At 42.0% G+C, this 21,896-nt stretch overlaps 1 protein-coding gene and 1 long non-coding RNA gene across 2 annotated transcripts in view; both read right to left on the bottom strand.

The window, feature by feature from the left end:
- The window catches only part of LOC121876333, a 30,994-nt gene extending 17,883 nt beyond the window's left edge, over positions 1–13,111 (bottom strand). Inside the window, exons 1-3 of the long non-coding RNA XR_006090758.1 lie at positions 12,528–13,111; positions 1,121–1,290; positions 462–622 (exon numbers count right to left, since the gene is read on the bottom strand). This is a non-coding gene — a long non-coding RNA (uncharacterized LOC121876333). The remainder of the gene's footprint in view (positions 1–461; positions 623–1,120; positions 1,291–12,527) is intronic.
- Positions 13,112–14,062: 951 nt separating this feature from the next.
- On the bottom strand, positions 14,063–17,929 carry LOC121876305. Its single transcript, XM_042381357.1, has 2 exons — positions 17,667–17,929; positions 14,063–14,873 (listed from the first exon to the last, which is right to left on the bottom strand). Exons 1-2 carry the CDS (start codon positions 17,902–17,904, stop codon positions 14,629–14,631), a joined length of 483 nt encoding a protein of 160 aa, XP_042237291.1. The 5' UTR covers positions 17,905–17,929; the 3' UTR covers positions 14,063–14,628.
- Between the last annotated feature and the right edge of the window lie 3,967 nt (positions 17,930–21,896).

Here is a 21,896-nt window from a genome sequence, read left to right as displayed (position 1 = left end):
GGTTTAATTGTCTGTGTTGATCTCATAAGTCCTGCATTTGGGGAAGCAAAAATTAGCTTATGAAACACAATGGTAACAAATATCATAATTAGAACAAGAAAGATAACTGTATAGAATTTCAGTACATCATCTCTATCTTTGGCCACCACACTACATGTGGCAAGGGGGAATTTGCATTACTAAAGTTTTTCATCTTGTTTGTGTTCCCTTTATGATAACTTTATTACCAATGAGTTTTACACTATAATTTTTGCTTCCCCAAGTGTGGAAATTATCAGATCAACAAGTTATTATTCCTTAAAATATCAATGTAAATACAATATATCAAATACGAAAGAATTGTAGTGACTACAAATCTTTTGCCAGCCAATCAGCTGCCTTACTAAGAACTGACCCTAGGCTTCAGTTGCAAAGTTCAAATGAACAGACTTTGCTTTTCACCATAGAACAAACTTTCTTACCTCAATAAATCTATGAAATGAGGAGCTCCAGTAACATTAAGTGTCAATTTTGACTATCACTGGTGTGTACCTCGTTTCAGGTGCAGCAACATTCTACCCGGTCTTCCTCTCCTACACATTCTTCAAGACAACAGTAACTAACCCAGGCAATTGGATGTCATCTGCAAAGTAAAATGTTATGAATAGCATATACAGTACAGTACTTATAATGATAATTCAGTTTAGTAAATTGTGAAACATTTAAGGACAATACTTAAAATAGGATGAATGTTACTCAGGTATTCACAAAGTTTGAACAAGTGTAAAATAAACTATTGTAATAATCAAATTTTATTTCAGGAAGTTAAGTAGCAAGTCAAGGTACTATTTTGTTACCGGTAATTGTTTTATGTAAACTTTACAGTAACAACCTAGACCAGTTCATAATATAGTTTAGTAATTTAAATGTCATTTCTTAATCTTATAAGCTTAGGGCCCAAGCGGCTAATGAGCCATCAGTGGTAAAGAGGATAAAAGTAAAGTAAAAGTAATATCACCCAATTCACTTAAATAAATTCAACCTTACTCTTGACTTTAGCAACTCTTCACATCCATCACTAATATTACAGTTAGAACGAACCACGGACTATCATCAATGTTTTAAAGGATCATGAGCTGACCTTCTCTGCCTTCATCTTCTAAGGTAGAACCCCTTTTCAATTTGTTGAATTTGCAAGAACATCCTATCAATGTCAGTCCCCTACCAAAGAAAACTTCTGGCAACATGGATGTTTCAGGTTCCTTAGACAAGAGTCTTCAATTCCCTGCAGTTCATAAAGCTTTGATAATTCTGCAAAAGACAAATGGTAATAATGAAGCAGACTACTAGCACCAGAAGACGTAGTTCGATTAAGTTAAAAATTTCCATAGACGTTCTTTGGACAATAGTAAGCAATAAAAACGATACAACAACTTTTTATTTTATTTATAAGTATTTTTTACTTTTTCTCTGCAATCATAAATCACCTGTAGTGGACAGGGCATGAAGGATGAGGGAAATTGCAGGGTAAAACACGGTGAAAAACTGAGTATATGACAATGAAATGACGTCTCTACATGCATTTTAAGCAAAGAAAATAATTATTTACTGTAAATATTCCTCTGAAAATCTAACTATGGCTCGATGCTGAGGGAAAGAAGACAGAAAACTGTGTAGGATCCCTCTATTGCTCTTGATAGTTTTGTCCAGGGCTAGTTTGAAGCTTAGTGCCAACTGTTTGTACCTTTGAACATTTATTAAATTATTTTCAAAATGTAAATAAATATATAAGAACATAAGAAAATAAGGAGTCTACAATAGGCCGGTTGGCCTGTGCATGGCAGCTCCTGTCGAGAGTTACTACCACTCTCTATCATCCATGAATCTATCCAGGCCCCCCTTTGAAACTTTCCAGTGTTCCTGCACTTACTACAAAGTTGCTAAGCTTGTTCCACTCGTCCACCACCCTATTTGTGAACCAGTTCCTTCCTATCTCCCTCCTAAACCTAAACTTATCCAACTTAAATCCATTGCTCCGAGTCCTATCCTGCTCGGATATTATAAGAACTTTATCTATATCCCCTTTATTGATTCCTTTCACCCACTTAAATACTTCTATCATATCTCCCCACACTCTTCGTCTTTCTAGGGAATGCAAGTTTAGTTTCTTTAACCTATCCTGATATGGAAGGGTTCTAAGTCCCGGAATCATTTTCGTCATTCTTCGCTGCACTGACTCTAGTGAATTGATATCCATTCTACAATAAGGGTACCAGAACTGATCCGTGGCCTGACTAGCGCAAGATATAGTTGCAATAAGACCTCTGCACTCTTATTACTTACACTTCTAGATATAAAACCCAATACTCTGTTTGCCTTATTTCGAACATTAACGCACTATTTTCTAGGCCGTAGGTCCGAGCTTACAATTACCCCTAGGTCTCTTTCACAAGTCGACTTCTCTAGGTTGATGTTGTTAAGGCTGTATACATTGACAGTATTTCTTCTTCCAATATTAAGTACGCTGCACTTAATGGTGTTGAATTTCATTTGCCATTTTTCAGACCACCCCTGCAGTTTATTTAGATCCTCCTGTAATGCATTTGCATCCTGCCCTGAATTAATCTGCCGCCCTATTTTGGTGTCATCAGCAAACTTGCTTATGTCACTGCTGATCCCAGTATCTAGATCGTTTATGTAGATTATGAACAAGAGTGGGCTTAGTACTGACCCCTAGGGAACCTCACTGGTTACACGGCATCATCATCTTGTTTCTTGTTTATACACACATTAACCATATACAGTACTTCAAACCTGTAAAATATATGCACAAAGGAATACAGTAATTAATGTCATAATTATATTTTTATTAAGGAGGTCATTTTACACAATGAAACAATCCCAGCCACTGATGACAAGTGGGATACCGCTGAGCGAGGCCAATACTGTACACTGTTAAGCCTTACACACACACAAAATCCCACCAGTGTGTTTCACTACAAAAATGTCATCAAAATAAAAAATAAATAAAAAATCTCACGAGTTTTAGCTTTTTTCCCTCCAAGTTTTGAAGTTGTTTAGATAAAAAAATAAAACCCTCCCTGTTGAAGCACGTACTATATGTGTAAAATAATGAAAACAGTATTTCTTCGAGTCCCAATTACACTGTTAGGTTAGATTAGTTTAGGATTGGTGGGATTTTGTGGTATAACTTTCCACTCTCAATATTCATCCCTATCCTGTGTACAAGTTGTGTAGATGTACTCACTCCTGACACTGTGGGTCAACAATACATGTGTCTATCCAACATACAGGAAACCCATGACGGTAACTATGCACATCCACCTTCTCTTAAGCCTTCACACTTGTTGAAATTAATTTCTTTTAACTTTCTTACCTAATTGGATTATTTACAATATCTAATACAAGGAAAAATAACACATCTCATACTAAAACACCTTTGAAAATAGTGGGTGAATTATATCAATTAACTGATTTTCAATTCACTGAACTGTTTTGTACTTTGCCAGGGAATGACAAAAGATCTGGATCACGATGTTAAGACGCAGTGCGATGAATATTCTTCCCCTGATTTAACAATGTACCTCTCTGTATCTGGTTGTCCTAAAACTGAAAAAACTATGGTTCAAAAATAGTATTAAAATTACTGTACAATGAGATTCAACTTAATAAAATGTATGCATTCACTCAATACCATCTAAGAAAGAAACAATACTGTATATTTTTTTAAAGATATTCTCTCCATCAATTTTGTCTGGGCTAAGTAATCGAGTTTACTTAAGGTCGAGTCTTAAGACAATTTAAATGTCATTTTGTATCATTATTTTTAAATTTTAGCTTAAACCAGCCACTTTGATACATTCTTACATTTTCAGGTAAATGGAACATTTATCATACAAATATCTAAGCATCTAGAATTCTAGATCCAAATTCATAACAAATCAATAGCAAATGGGTGGATTAGTGGGAAACTGATTACAAATATCATTATAATATTCACACTCCCGCATTGTTGTCATCTCCAAATTATTACAACGTTCTCTTATCTCTACTGAATACAAGCAGGAACAGTCTGGGCTGCAGCACCACTACCTTGCCTGTTAATAAATACAGTCAGCCACATCACTTGTAAAAATATCTGCGGTGGCAGCACCTTGAACATGTAATGGTAATAATACTTTATAGGACAATGAAATCAAATGTCATTAATTCTTGAGTGAAAACTTACATACTCTAGCACTGTACCCAGGCACTGTACCCTGACACTACCTTGGCACTGTACTCCAGCACTGTACCTTGGCACTGTACCCTGACACTACCTTGACACTGTACACAATGACATGGCCAAATTACCCTGAAGGAGGAAGCTACTGAAGCGCTGTGTTTATCCAGGAGTTTAATTATAACATGATAAACTTTTCATTTGTTCAGTTTCTCAACAAAGATAAATTGTACTGTATATACATAACTCAGCCAGATAGCTGTACGACATTTTCTTTCTCTTTACATTTTATTTTTCTGGCTGCTACAGAAGATTAGGAAAATATTACTCACAAAATTTAATGGAAATTAGTGAGTTGGTGTTCGATAAGAAAATACAAATTGAGGAAAGCTTGACATGATTGTTGCCTAAGACACAAATACCTGTACTGATGAGTGTATAACTGACAGTAACAGTGGTAAGGGAAGGATGAAATATGGAGTGAATGAGATGAGTAAGTGTGTCTAAGAAGCAGTAGCCAAGTGTGAGAAGAGTAAAAGTGTGTGTGTCACACACAGAGTGGTGAAATGCATCTAGTGTGGCAGCATTATGTTAGTGTTAAAGGTGCAAGCACTGCTTGCTACCTTTCGCTTTCGGCTGCCGCCACTGGCTAGCCCTCGTGGCGAACAGGGAAGCAACTTGCTTAAGTCTTCCCCTGCCAGTACACAGCCTCCTCACCATCAAGACTCCTGCTGTGCCTAATTGTAGCAACACACGGTAACTGGGTGCCTCATGGTCCCAGGCTAGATCAGTGGAGGATCTCGGAGTAGCAGTGGGCCCCAGAGGGACAGCGCATAAGCTTACTGGCATGTGGACACGTCCTGGTGCCTACCAACCACCACCCCGCTGCCTTGTGGATTAACCTTGCCAGGTACAAGGCTACGGGAGTAAACCCCGAACGAAAAATTTGCGGTGATGGACAGGCTACTAAGGTGAAACCCAAAAAACTGGGCTATCGGCAGTCCATTGCAACTCTCCCTCTAACCAGTCATTGCAACACTTGCACCACTGTTTCAGGAAAATGGAGAGTCAAGATGTGTGGTTGCAGCCTGTGCTCCTGCTTCACCACATAAATCAACTCACTCACAGCCATCACCCAGCTCATCATACCTCTCATCATCATCAAAACCCCTTATACCCCCCTAAAGTCTTATGCCGATGGACGAGTGGCGACAGGGCCAGGCAGAGATGACTGCTGGGAATCTCTAGTCACAACTCTGCACATGGGCGGCACAGATAAGATGGTCGTTTATGCATTGGGATCTAGGCAGCAGTGCAATCCGGTCCTGTCTGTGTGACTGAGCAGCCCTTCCGAGGAGCCACTCTGCTCACCCCACATGGGGAGGGGGCTAGAAAAGGTGCCCTAAACATAGCCTGCCTAAAGACCCAACCTGACTGGGCAACCGCACCCAGTAAGGTCATCCTTATCCGGTCGAAAACACACTCAAAATCACAGATCTAAACAAAAACAAACCATGCAACCTCTTATAGTTGCTGCATAGAATGTCAGGACCCTTCTGGATACTGACACAAATGCGTGTCCTGAAAGAGCCGGCTAGGTACAACATCGACATTGCAGCCTTCAGAGTCCCGGCTCCCAGACGAGGGCTAACTCACAGAACGGGGGTCTGGCTTCACCTTCTTCTGAAAGGGTAAGCCTGCTGCGGAGAGAAACCGCATTTATGGAATTGGCTTTGCCATCCGCCAACACATCCTACACAGTAGAACTGAAATGCCTATTGGAATCAACGAACGCCTCATGACGCTTCGAGTACCACTGAATGCAGAGGATGACATCAAGTAGGCCTTTTATGCCGACCTCGGCAGAGTGCTAACCTCTATCCCAGAGAAGACAAGGTTGTGCTCCTTGGTGACTTCAATGCTAGAGTTGGCAGAGATGCTAACATCTGGCAGGGAACCACAGGGAGAAATGGACTAGGCAAGTGTAATCCCAACGGCCTACTCCTCCTCAGCAAGTGTGCTGCTCACAACCTCACTATCACCAATACCTTGTTTAGGCAGGCCGACAAGTTCAAGGGTTCGTGGCAACACCCACGATCCAAACAATGGCATCTCATTGACTACATCATTGTCAAGAAAGAGATCGCCGAAATCGCCATGAGTGGCTCAGACAACTGTGACACTGATCATCGACTTATCAGATCCAAGCTCTCACTCCATGTCGCTCCAAAACGGCAAAGGCAACAAACCTCCAGAAAAGGTTTTAATACTAAACATCTGGAGGATCCAGCGGTAGCACATGCTTTCAGAGAGCAGCTCGAACATGGGCTTGTAAACAACCCGACAGCAAACAACGTGAATCCCAGTGCCGAATGGGATACTCTTAGTACCGTTATGACTAAAACCTGCAGAGAGAGACTCGGCCACCTCAAAAGAATACACCAGGACTGGTTTGATGAAAATGACCCGGCAATCAATGTACAGTACTCATCGATGATAAACGTGGTACTTATACTGACTGACAGAACAACCCTCAGTCTCGGACCAAAGCTGATACCTTCCGCAAGTGGCAGCCCAGCGGGAACGTCACAATCTAAAGACTGACTGGCTTAAAAATAAAGCATGTGAAGCACAAAAACTTGCAGATTAGCACAAGATGCGCGAATTTTTCATTTCCACTGTAACATTTTATGGGCCAGTCACTTGGGGCACAGCCCCCCTCCGCTCATCTGACGGTAACCACATAATTAAAGACGACGGAGGCTTCCTTCAGCGCTGGAAAGAGCACTACCATTCACTGCTCAACCGAAACACCGATGTGGGTGTCCTGACTCCCCAGAAGGTCCCTCAGCATCCAGACATGACCCACCTCAGCTATCCTCCATCCCTGGATGAGGCAGCTACTGCCATCAAACATGAAAAATAACAAAGCCTCAGGGCCTGATGGAATCCCAGCCGAGGTGTATAAAGCAGGAAGACCTCTGCTTACCGGCTGTCTCCACTCTTTCCTGGAGGATATATGGGAAAAGGAGGAAATCCCCCAAGCTCTTAAAGATGCCTCCATTGTCAATATTTATAAGAACAAGGGAGACTGGTCAGACTGTGGCAACTACCGTGGGATGCTGCTCTCCGTAGCTGGCAAAATTATCGCACGAGTCCTCTTAAACAAACTTCATCCTCAGGCGGAAAACTTCCTCCCAGAATCTCAATGTGGTTTTCGACCATCAAGCAGCACAACTGACATCATTTTTGCTGCCCGCCAAATACAGGAAAAGTGCAAAGAACAACATCGTGACCTGTACATGGCTTTCACCAACTAATCAAGGCCTTCGACTCAGGCAACAGGGAAGCCCTCTGGTGGACCCTCAGCCCTTTAGGCTGCCCACCAAAATTCATTGCCATTGTGAAGCAACTCCACGATGGCATGAACTGCAGTGTCCTGCACAGCGGCACCCACTCAGATTTCTTCCCCATCCAAACAGGGGTTAAACAAGGGTGTGTACTGGCACCAACTCTCTTTTCCATCTTCTTGGCTGCCTTCCTTACTCATGCCAGTGCCAATTTAGCCAGCGGGGTGACCATCTTGTACCGGGTGAAGAGGGGTCTTTTCAACATAAGACGATTCCAGGCAATATCAAAGGTGTCGGCTGCTTCCATTACTGAACTTCAGTATGCAGACGACCTCACCCTTGTTGCTCACACTGAACACGACCTACAGGAGATCCTGAACACCTACGCAAACGCGTAAGAGCATTTCGGCCTTGAGGTGAATGTACGTAAGACTCAGATTCTCCTTCAACCTGCACCTGGAAGTCGATTACTCCACATCGCAACGCTGTGAGGAGCACCACATGAGAGGGTGTCAATACTTTCGAGTTAGCCCGACTGCAAACCGAGGCAGACAAGCGCCAACGTTGGAAAGACGCTGCCACCGCCCCTCCCACAGTAGATGGAGCCCTCCACATGTGCAACGAATGTGGACTATGCTGCGGGTCTCGTATCGGCCTCTTTAGTCACCTCAAAACTCAGCAACCTAGGTGACATCCCTAATAACTCATATCACTGTATCATAGCTGGATGATCGTCATACTCGATTCCGAGTGACAGCAAAGTAGTAGCAGTAGTGTGTGTGTGTGTGTGTGTGTGTGTGTAAGAAGCAGTAGTCAAGTGTGAGAAGAGTAAGAGAGAGAGAGTGTGTGTGTGTGTGTAAGAAGCAGTAGGCAAGTGTGAGAAGAGTAAGAGTGTGTGTGTGTGTAAGAAGCAGTAGTCAAGTGTGAGAAGAGTATGTATGTATGTAAAAATCAGAAGCTAAGTGTGTTCAACATTCAACACTCTGGAGAAACAAGATGTGTAGCCCTACTCTACACAGTGGTTAAAAATTCCCTTGATGTTTCTGTTTATCCCTTCAAGTAAAGTTTCCATCATCTTCAACACTTAACTGTATTCTTCACTGTCTCCTCTGTGACTCAGACTTGCAGGTGAAATTACAAAGCAAGAATGTGGTCATTACAACTCTTGCTTTTACATCAGAGTAAACGTGTTGAAGAGTACTGTATATTTATTAACAGAAAATAATGGAGTACATATTGATGTTCTGTATGTTGCTTGAGGGCCTTCTGTAAACATAAACATCATGGGACTTTATAACTCAATGTACTCAACAATACAGAAACAAACCTGATCAATTTCTAAAAATCATATTTCTTATCCATTTTTTTTTGCTGTTACAAAACTAGTCTAATTCAAAAGCCCCCATGAGCTTCCTCGACACTGTCAATGACCTTTTTAACTTAGAATATACTGTACTATACTTCTTCACGACATAATAAGGTATGAAATGTTTTGGTTACTATGTACACAGGAAATATTTAGTGATAAGAAATATACAGTGTAAAAATTCGGGCTGGAACATTATACACACAACTGTATCACAAGAACCAACTTGTGGTGGAGACCAAGAAATATTGTCCACTAAACCAACGTGTTTACGTTACACGGGTGACATGTCTAAGTTAACATAGATATAATAACGGATCACATTGAGATTAAGTACCCTACCTTATTTCACATGATGACTAAACACCCCTAATGCTACCTGGGGTTAGATTAGATGCATGTTGTAATTTATGAGGAAACCGCAACCACCAAAAGGAGTTGTTCGATATTGTTTATTTTTTTCCACAGATGTTCTTATCATTATAGTAAGTATAAGTATTTGTATTTTATTTTTTAATTTCTCTATCTATGATCATAATCACCTGTAGTGGGCAGGGCATGAAATATGAGGAAAAATGCAGTGCAAAACACGGTGAAAAACTGATCAGTTGACACTAAATTGATGTGTCTGCTTTGTACATGAAGAAATTAATTATTGGAAATTATTGACGATGTAATCTTTGCCGATTATTCGTAGAAAATTAATATAAAATCGCCACAATTTCACTGTGCTTTGCAGTGAACACTGTCGTAGTTTGGGCAAATATGGTAAAAAGTGGTTATTTCTAAATTAAACCTAACCTAACCTTGGTTGATAAGAAACAAGAGGCTGAAGCGTTGTTAGAAGACCACACCAACCTAACCAAAGAATCCTACTTAACCTTACCTAATTTTCTAGCTGGGGGTGGATCCCCCCCTGGCATATTAAATAGAAAGAGATTACTATGATACAATGTAATTTTACGTTTTATTTCTTTCTGTGGAGCCGAGAGAAGCCGTGTGGACCAAGTGGATCATAAGCATACACCAAGAAAACAAAATAGAGTCAATCACGCCACAATACAAAACAGCGAAATTGCAGTGTGTTTAATATAATTTTCTATGAAAAATCGGCGACGAATAGGTGTTATTGCATTTCCGCACACAACATTCCTACCCCTAATCTATTATCATATTCGAATAAGACATCAAATTATAAGATAATTTTCTTCGATTACATTATTGTCGCTAATGTATAACAGAGATAACTTATCCAAATTTTCTCTATTTTCTTCCAATAATCTTCCGCCTTAATCGCCAACCTCACCTCCAACAGTGCGTGTCTCCATAAATCATCACGAGCATGTGTTCCCGTACACGTCACACGGCCAATCAAAAGCATTTTTTTTGGCAACCAATTAAAATTATTTGTGTTTTAATTCGCAGCATATTTGGCCCAATCAAATTCGATTTTTATTTTGGGTCTCATGTTTCGAAATTCAAATTCATTTCCGACCATGGAAGTCTGCGATGGGTGCCACTTCAATTATATGGAACTGATTGCGAAGAAAGAACATGGTGTTCTCCCGACCTCAGTCATCCTAAGTGCAACCTCAGTAAATAAGTCAAGACCAACAATGTAAATGTGGTACATCGGCAAGACAAAGAAGAGACGTTGGTGTTCGTACACCGTCAGTGATTATAAGGGAACATTTTTAGAAAGGTGCCATTTTCAGCTATAGAAGTTACTTTTATTTATAAATCATTGGTTGTCTCGCCTTTGGGACCACAAGACCGTAATTGAGTGCTTGAAACTGGCCTCTCATGTCTGTAGACTGGCGGAGTTACTGTAGTGAAGTAACGCAATTCTGGTTTGAAAATCAACAACCTATTGGAGGGCCTGGAATTGCTGTTGAAATTGATGAGACTCGAATTGTTCGAAGGAAATACAAACGCAGACGCACCTTAAGGCAAGTGTGGATCTTTGGGGGGATTGAAAGAGTCTCAAAAAATAAGTTTGTGATTCCGTTGGTGGAGCCGCTACATGAGAAGCGTGACCGGGAAACTTTGGCGCCTCTCATTTTGAAATAGATCCGGCCTGGTTCTATTATATACAGTGATTCTTGGGCTGCATATAAAAAAATATGAAGTTGTGAATTCTTGGAACAATCTACCAGAATGTGTTTTGACGGGCACCGAGTGTGAACTCTTTCAAGACCAGACTTGACCAACACTGGAGCGGGTTCAGGTACATTCAGGAGCCGGTGCATGCCCAGTACTTGCCAACAGTGCGTAACAGAGACGTGACCGATCGCCCAAGCGGCTAACAAGCCGATCTTTTGGTGAAGAACATAAAAGAAAAGGAAAAGTAATTAGAGACGTGATCGATTGCCCAAGCGGCTAACGAGCCAATCAGTGGTGAAGAGGGTAAAAGTTACGAACACCACATGATTAATCACTCCGAAAATTTTATAGATCCAGCCAAGCCCGATATACACACACAAACAATTGAGAGGGTTTGGCGTGACTTAAACGAGTGGATTAAAAGGCCTAGCATCCGGAAACACTTCTTAAAGCAATACCTAGCAAGATATCTGTTCATACAAGATTCTTTGGGTGTTGTACTTCATCACTTCTTGGAAGAAGCTGCCCGCCTATACCCCCGTTAAGCGAAAATCAGTGTCAGCAACCTGTGCTAATCTCAGAATCCAACGACGAACGAGAACCAGGCCAATAAAGTAAGAAAGAAGTGATTCCATCATATGGTGAGAGTCAGTTAGGTTAGGTCAGGTTTATGTTTTTCTAGTGTTTTTGTGTATTTTGTATTAGCTTAGCCATAATTTTTTTCGGAAAATGCCCCCCCCCCAAAAAAAAATAAATAAATAAATAAAAAATAAAAAATAAAATAAAAAACGGCCAATTTCCGACGGAAATGAAGGTCATAACCGATCTAAACCCATATAAATACACTAGAAAAAATATCTTTTTACTTTTTAACAGTTGTGTGCACTTCTACAAATTTACCGACGAATTTCTCATTAATAATTACCAGAATGTAAATTACACCATGATGCTAAAACAAAGTTGTTTCATTGCTACCAGATATCAAAATGAGTACTGTACTTTTTGTTTCATATGGCAGGAGGTCTGGGGAGCAGAGCCCCCCCTCCCAGCTAGGAAGTTACGTAGGTTTCTATGGTTCGTTAGCTCAGGTTCTAGTTAATGTAGCCTCTTAAAATACCTAAAATGATAATGTTAGGTTTGCATTAGGGTGTTTCATTATCAAGTGAAATAAGTTGGGGTGCCTAATCTTCAGGTAATCCATAATAACATACACTGATCACGTGGCTCACACAGTGCGCCAGCTTCACCACTAGTCCACGCATTACCAACATTCTCAACACACCATTCACACTCAAGTTTTAATAGACAACACGTAATCTCGTAATGCCCTTGTCTTTTATTACGATACTTTTAAAAAATAATGATTCAATATGTCTTGTGTCAATTAACTGAAACTTGCTGTCTGATGAGCAGTAGTGTTTATTCCAAGTTTTCTAACACTGTGCTTATTAATTTGTCTGACTTGGAAACATTTCACCAGTCTTACCTGTGTGTAATATGGCACACTCAGGCTTGTATTGCAGGGCGTTGTTTCTTAACTTCTTTTGGTTAAGACCACGCCGTCTTTGTTTTGATGCTCTGAGGGCTGTCTCTTGTAATGTCTCGCAGGATTGTGACTAGTGAATCTCACTCTGAATTTTGACAAGTACTGTATCCTCATGTCTATGAATCTTACTAAGTGTCTCAGTGTCTGTGAATCTTGACAACAGCGTCCCAGTGTCTGTGAATTTTGATCCCAATTGTAGTACATTTACATTTTCACTCCACTTTTCCACTACATTTTGTTTACACACATTTACAATTTACTAAAGAACTGTATACATTTAAGCTGCCTTTATAGTATATTTACACTTCATAAGACTGGGGAAATATGGTTATCAGGTAACACGGAGACGTAATAAGAGGATGAGAAAATATTTAATTCTTGGAATATGTAGAGAATTTGATAGGAGTTTAGATAAAGTTATTCATTTATAGTAAAATAGGTATAAAATATGTATTACATTATAGAGGTGTTAGGGATAATAAGTATAGATATGTTGACAGATACATGTCCTTGAAGATCCGTGTAGAAAATATATATATATATATATATATATATATATATATATATATATATATATATATATATATATATATATATATATATATATATATATATATATACACATACATACATACATACATACATACATACATATATATATATACATGCATATACATATACACATACATATTTCATTAGCCAAATAAAGCATACACACACACACACACATATATATATATATATATATATATATATATATATATATATATATATATATATAATATATATATATATATATATATATATATATATATATATATATATATATATGCAATAATTTTGTATTATGTACCCCTTTGTAGCCTATGTATGTGTAAGTGAACATGCGTATGTCGTATGTAAATCTGTATTGTACTGTATATGTATATAGGGAATATGTATTAGAATAAGTGTATATTGCTGGTGTATGTTTTATGCGCAGCTCCGCTATGTGAGGCGTGTTGATATACCTTATACACTGTATGCACGAACGTAACTCCCCGTTTAAGTTGAGGCCACAGTAGCTTGTGTAGACCAAGTTTCTCGCTAAACTATTATAATATGATGATTACACACACATTATCTCCAACAAGCTTACATTTTCCCGGCTAGTTGAGGTCACCTTGAAAAATGTGTCATATCACCTATATGTTTAACCCAGCGAGGCGAGGGTCAAACAATGCCTCGTGGGGACTGTTTACATTGGGAATATTTCAGAATATGTCCGGTGCTTGTCCACCTCAGAAATCACTGGCCTACCTAAGGTAATTTTGAAAAGGGCTTACTAGCTTAAAAGACTTCCCCCGGGAAACCCTTCCATGTACAGTCAGTCAAAAGTCTTGTACACTTAGCAATATCTGGCATCTACTTCTGAGTTATACATATATGATTGGGATATACTAATAACACTACTTGTCATCACATATTATGCCTGAACCACAAAATGGGATAAAACTCTCCTTAATACCCAAGATCTTCGGGTACTTGCATGCCAAATACTGTCAAGTGTTCAAGACTTTTGACCCCGACTGTACATACTGTGTATCATATTGTGAACTTTACTCCTGGTGTGTGTAACAGGTGTGGTGATGATGGTGTTTGTGTTTGTTGATGACACTGGTCGTGTATCAGTAGACTCAGTACCAGGATGATGACATCGCCCTTTGTCTCACCTTGTATGTGTAAAAGTGTGATGGAAGCGTTTAGTGCATCGACTTGGGTGGGTCACTGGTCAACTGTGTATGTGTGTATGTCATGATAAAATTGTGTATCAAACTGTAGATGTCATTACTTGTGTTTGTGTATGTAGAGAGCACTTAGTGAAGCATCTTGTAGCCTTGTAGAAGACACTGCGTGTACACAAACACACGAGGACGTTCAGTGTAGCAGCTTGTAGAGAACCCCCAGTACGAGGACGGTGACGAGAGCAAGGACGACGATGGTGATGATCTTGGCGAAGGTGTTCATGTTGTGCTCCGCCTCCATGTAGGGGTCGCGGGGCTTAGGTCTGTCGATAGAGTTTTGGACGAGGGTAGGGAAGGCCAGCTTCTGGGTGAAGGAGAGCTTGGGCACGGGCTCCTGCAGGTAGGGCAGGTGGTGGTGGTGTGCCCCGCCTACCGATGCTACTCGACGGGTCATAGTCGAAGGAGTCGTAGTCGTAATCCATACTGAAGTAAGGGTTGAGGGAGCGAGCCAAGGACCTCAGGCTGAGAAGGGAGGGACGACGGGACCGCTGGAGCTCCTGACCTGTGTGGCGACAATACGTGTAAATACATATCTAGTCAAACAATAATGCTCTCAATACGCCCAAAAGCAACCTTAGTATACAATCGCTTTTATAAATCGGACAACGGGAATGCTTAACTCCAGGCGTGGGAAGGAATAAATGATAGGCCGTAAACGCAGTCATCAATGTCGAGAAAAAAATATTAAGATGGTGTTAAAGTTGTCTCATCAATAAACTAGTCATCAGGAAATAGATCTCTAACGTTTTCTAAACAGTTAATCGAGGATTACGAATTACAACGGTCACGGATCCTTCCCATCACATTTATATACACTGTACAGTATACTTGGAAAACGAAATATTAACTTGTTAGACTATCACTTATCATATCATTGGATAATAATGTCTCTCACAGTGTCCTTCATAAATCTATGTGTAAACGAAGTAGGCTACCAAACAGGGAGGTCCTACCGCCTGGGAAGATATTGGAAGCATAATGTGTTGTCTAATGGTAGACCCTGCTGCCATATGGCATCACAAAATTGACCAAGTCCCAGGTTCTGATCTGACTTTCTGCCTCATTTGCACAATTACTTTTTATTTTTATCCTCTTCACCACTGATCGGTTTTTTAGCCGCGTGGGCGGTTGGTCACCTCCCTGTTACACACTGTTGGCTAGTACTGGATATGAACTGGCTCCAAAATTGATCGGAACCTGCTCCAGTGTTGGTCAAGTCTGGCCTTGAAAGAGCTCACACTCGGTGCTGCACAACACTCTGGCAGATTGTTCCAAGAGTTCTCAATTCTCACTCTGAAAAAGTTTGCCCTCACTGTTTTCTGGACTTGTGGCTTTTTCAACCTTGAGAAGTGACCCCTTGTAGGGCGGGCGTCCACCAGCCCCAGGTATGTACAGTCCCTTCACTCGTGTGTTTACAGGGCTTCATCACAATTATAAACATTCTACAAATCAATATCCTTGAAATATTTGTTTGATAAGGTTTTAATTTAATTTCATAGTATGTTTATTATTGCTAGTTTCCTTCTGTCGAATGTAAACAAACAGCTCTGCCACACCATCATAAAACCTAACGTGCCCTTGTAAACGCACTAATGAAGGGGACTATAACCGAATAGTGCCTTGAGAGTGAAGTGCTTCCCCATTTGGAGTAATGTCACCCCGTCTTTTCCCCGAGATATGCTAGGGACTGTCAGTTGGTTGAAAATGTTCAAAGGAGTTCCACCAGACTGGTGCCTGCACTTCGGCACCTCAGCTACCCTGAGAGATTAGAGCGCCTGAACTTGCCTAGCTTATACTACACAGGGCAAGGGGGCGATCTAATTGAGTGTTGTGACGGCACCGAGTGTGAGCTCTTTCAAAACCAGACTTGACCAACACTGGAGCAGGTTCAGGTACATTCAGGAGCCGGTGCATGCCCAGTACTTGCCAACAGTGCGTGATAGAGACGTGGCCGATCGCCCGACGGCTAACGAGCCGATCAGTGGTAAGAGATAAAAGTAAAAAAGTATACACTTCAATTAGGTCGCCCCGTGCCCGTCTGTAGTATAAGTAAGGTCTCAATTGTTTCTCTTACTTTGCCAACACAATATATATAATTTCTCACTCTTGATTTGTTTTATTTTTCCATTTCTGCATTTATTTGTGTTTTTCTTGTGGGTCGGTGGCATGTGCTTTGGTGGGCTAATCCCGTAAAAAAAAAACATAATACAGTATATCTATATACTGTATATTAAGGTGATGACGTCAGTGTTCACAAGGGAACACCCACAATGCTGCCGTGTGCTCCAGAGGACCACTGGTAATGTCAACTCTATATTGCCAGATATACAAGTCTCCATTAACATTAAACAGTGAGGTGTATAGTCAGGACACGACAATTTGTATGAACTCAAATTAAAGACCCAATCAAGAATAATTTTGTACGGCGCTAAGTGAATGGCGGCCAACACACCTCCAGGTTATAAGGTCACTCATAGTCATGAGTTCCAGCACAAGACTCGTCTACACGCAATACTGGAAATTACATGACTTAAAGCTTTATATCGTGTGTCGCAGTGGCCACGCTGTGCTATATCGCTGCCTGGAAACTGCCAGGCTTCTTAAAGCTCACCAATCAGCGCTGTACCTCTGTGTGGGCATGATCGACAGTGGTCTTTCACGGCATAGTGAGTCAGTGACCTACTCCCGATCTCACCACGTGTTACTGAGGTTAATTTTGATAATGTTTACTGCGTCTTGGGGTCTATTGGGCTCTAACGACAGACTTAAGAACATTATTATGATATAATAAACAAATATATTTTAGGACAAGAAATATCAGGGAGAAAATAGACGAGTTAGTTTTGGAAAACTTATGTTTTGGTCCCAAACCTCTGAGCGGTCCACAGCGGCGACCAAATCATAACAAAAACTAGTCACTATAAATCTCAAAAACATTACAATCAAAAACAGTTAGGGTAACTAGTTTATCTTATTATTTTATCTGACATTGTTAGACCGATATATCGTCACAAGCAACTTAATGTTATTGGATAAATAATTCCTTCACTTGGGATAGTCAGACAATTTCGTAACTTGTTAATCAACTTGGAATTATCAATTAAACAACTTTTATCGCTTGGTATAATTTGATAAACTGTGGGTCATTCGTCAAACAACTTATCTAACCTGGTATTATTACACAAACAAATCTAACCTGGTATTGTTTATAACAAAAATCCTAGAACTGTACACAAACAACTTCTCTCATCCGGTATTCTTAGACAAACAAAATGGAAGGTTAAAAAAAACTCACCTGGAATCTGTAATCTGAAGCTCGGGTGTCTCTCAGCAGCGTTGGAGTTGGACCTTGGGTGTGGTTGTGAGAGGGATTGAGTGCGAGATAGCTCTGAGCGGAGTGAGAGGTGAGAGGAGCCCGGTGACACAGCTGACCCACTCTCCGTGAAGGAACACATGGAGTTGACCGAGAGGGTGACCATCTCAGGCCCTCCCTGCTCGCTCTGGATGCTGTCTGACCGTGAGAACTGACCCATGGGGGGAGATACACGGGTGAGAAAGTGTGTGTGGGAGAGAGATAAGAGAAACAAGAGAGGCGGAGGCAAAGAATACTGTATACACGAAGTTGAATTACATAGTCACTATCTCCGAATCTCTTTGCTGGCTCTGGCTGTGAGAAATTAACCAGATAGAAAGATAATGAGAGAGAGAGAGAGGATAAACTATCTCTATCCTCTCGGCCTCCTGCATGCCGCCCAACTGTGAGTAGGCTAGGTACTAGTAACTAGACCCAGAAATACTGTCGTAGACTTAAAAAAGTTCTAAGACACGAATCATCGTTCACACACGGGAATTTAAAACTATGTAGCTACTGTACGTTGGGATTCTTAAATAATAATAATAATAATAATATAATAATAATAATAATAATAATAATAATAAAGAATGGTGGAGTAGATATGGAACCAATATTGTGTTGGAACTGTCGCGCCGCCATCACTCACCTCGGACGGATGACAGCAGCTGCCATTACAACGTTGAATATACCGCGCTGCTCTTTTATCTTTACATCCTGACACCAACAAAACGCACCTTCAAACTTTGTTTAAATCTGTTATAAAATGAAATTTTTAAGAGAACACTCGGCACTCGGTACTTACGTCATCGCATATTTTGTTCACACATTGGCAAACTTTATGTTAACTATAACAACTACAAAACAAAAAAGACAATCAAGGTACACGGTTCATATAACAAATACAAATAAAACAAAAATACTTCCAAATTAATTAAACTTTTACAAAACACTAATAATTTTGTGATAAACATCAGTTTCAAAAACGTAGAACTATAGGAAAAATATAAACTTTAATATGAAGACATAATTATGCACTGCCATTATCAATAATAATTAATATAATCGAGAAAAAAAGGATATTATACATATTGAGAGAAGTACGTGAAACGATTTTATAACGAATAAGTTAAATAAAAATCAGCTAACCATAAAACAATAAAACAAACCGGTAAATGATAAACAATAAAACCTGTATTGAAAAATAAACAAATCAAGCTAACCTGTAAACAATAAACAAAATCCAGCTAACCAGTAAAACAATAAACAAACTCCAGCTAACCTGATAAACAGTAACCAAAAACTCCTGTCAGTAAACAATACTGACATAATAAACTCAGCCAGTAAATACAGCTAACGTAAACAATAAAAACAAACTCCAGCTAACCCACAAACAACAAACTCCAGCTAACCAAAAACAAAAAAACTTCAGCTAACCAGTAAACAATAAACAAACTCCAGCTAACCAGTAAACAATAAACAAACAGACCGGTAGAGCTCACATATTCCATTACAGTAGTACCCAAAAAATTTGTTTCATTCGCCAATGCACAGAAGAGAACGGCTTTATTGTTCCTGGCCCGGCGGCATGCTGTGAGGACCACTTACCAACCTCTCGTGCTACTACTGTCACCACTACCCCTCTCTGATGCTACTATCTGCCACCACTACCCCCTCTCTGATGCCACTACCTGCCACCACTACCCCTCTCTGATGCTACTATCTGCCACCCTACCCCCTCTCTGATGCCTGTCACCACCCCTCATGCTACTATCTGCCACCTACCCCTCTCTGATGCCACCACCTGCACCACTACCCCTCTCTGATGCTACTATCTGCCACCACTACCCCTCTGATCCACACCTGCTCACCCACCACTACCCCCTCTGATGCTACTACTCTGCCACCACCCCCTCTCTGATGCCACTACCTGTCACCACTACCCCTCTCTGATGCTTCTCACCCACCACCCCTCTCTGATGCCACTACCTGCCACCACTACCCCTCTGATGCCACCTGCCCACCACTACCCCCTCTCTGATGCCACTACCTGCCACCACTACCCCTCTCTGATGCTACTATCTGCCACCACTACCCCATCTCTGATGCTACTACCTGCCACTACCCCTCTCTGATGCCTACCTCACCCTACCCCTCTCTGATGCTACTACCTGCCACCACTACCCTCTGATGCTACTATCTGCCACCACCACCCCTCTGTGCTACTATCTGCCACCACTACCTCCTCTCATGCCACTACCTGCCACCACTACTCCTCTCATGCCACTACCTGCCACCACTACCCCTCTCTGATGCTACTACCTGCTCACCACTACCCCCTCTCTGATGCTACTACCTGTCACCACTACCCCTCTCTGATGCTACTATCTGCCACCACCACCTCTCTGATGCTACTACCTGCCACCACTACCCCCTCTGATGCACTACCCACCACTACCCCTCTCTGATGCCACCACCTGTCCACAACCCCTCTCTGCTGCTACCTACCCACCACTACCCCCTCTCTGATGCTACTACCTGCCACCACTACCCCCTCTCTGATGCTACTATCTGCCACTATCCCCTCTCTGATGCTACTACTGCCACCACTACCCCTCTCTGATGCACTACCTGCCACCACTACCCCCCTCTGATGCCACACCACCTACTTCTGATGCACTACCCCACCCTGCCCCTCTCATTCTACCTGTCACCACTACCCCTCTCTGATGCTACTACCTGCCACCACTACCCCTCTCTGTCACCCTACCTGCCACCACCCCTCTCTGATGCCTACCTGCCACCCTACCCCCTCTGATGCACACCTGCCCACCCCTCCGATGCTACCATCTGCCACCACTACCCCTCTCTGATGCTACTACCTGCCACCACCCCTCTCTGATGCCACTACCTGCCACCACTACCCCCTCTCTGATGCCACTACCTGCCACCACTACCCCCTCTCTGATGCCACTACCTGCCACCACTACCCCTTTCTGATGCCACTACCTGCCACCACTGCCCCCTCTCTGATGCCTACCTGCCACCACTCCTCTCTGATCTACTATCTGCCACTACTCCTCTCTGATGCCACTACCTGCCACCACTACTCCCTCTCTGATGCCACTACCTGCCACCCACTACCCCTTTCTGATGCCACTACCTGCCACCACTGCCCCCCTCTCTGATGCCACTACTGCCACCACTACCCCCTCTCTGATGCTACCATCTGCCACCACTACCTCCTCTCTGATGCCTACCTGCCACCACTACCCCCTCTCTGTGCTACTACCTGTCACCTACCCCTCTCTGATGCTACTATCTGCAACCCTACCCTCTTTTGATGCCACTACCTGCCACCACTACTCTCTGATGCCACTACCTGCCACCACCCCTCTCTGATGCTACTATCTGCCACCACTACCTCTCTGATGCCACTGCCACCACCACCCCTCTCCATTACTACCTGCCACCACTACCCCTTTCTGATGCCCACTACCTGCCACCACTACCCCCTCTCTGATGCCACTACCTACCACCACTACCTCCTCTCTGATGCTACCATCTGCCACCACTACCCCTCTCTGATGCCACTATCTGCCACAACTACCCCCTCTCTGATGCCACTATCTGCACCACTACCCCCTCTCTGATGCCACTATCTGCCACCACCCCTCTCTGATGCACCACTACCTGTAACCACAACCCTCTGAAGTGCCAGTATCTGCAACCACTACCCCTCTGTTGCCACTATCTGCCACCACTACCCCCTCTCTGATGCCACGACCTGTAACCACAACCCTCTGATGCCACTATCTGCCACCACTACCCCTTTCTGTGACCTGTCCACCACAACCGTCTGACACCACTATTTGCCACCACTACCCCCTCTCTGATGCCACTACCTGTCACTACAACCCTCTGATGCCACTATCTGCCACTACTACTACCCCTCTGCTGCCACTACCTGTCACCACAACCCTCTGATGCCAGTATCTGCAACCACTACCCCTCTGTTGCCACTATCTGCCACTATTACCCCTCTCTGATTCCACTACTTACCACCACCACTACCCCATTGTGATGCCACTACCTGTCACCACTACCCCTCTCTAATGCTACTACCTACACACTTACCTCCAATAGCACTACCTACCAACACTCAGGCCTACA

Source organism: Homarus americanus, unplaced genomic scaffold, assembly GCF_018991925.1.
Source record: "Homarus americanus isolate GMGI-L3 unplaced genomic scaffold, GMGI_Hamer_2.0 scaffold34921, whole genome shotgun sequence".
Taxonomy (NCBI): domain Eukaryota; kingdom Metazoa; phylum Arthropoda; class Malacostraca; order Decapoda; family Nephropidae; genus Homarus; species Homarus americanus.
This window is presented reverse-complemented; position numbering and strand designations above follow the sequence as displayed.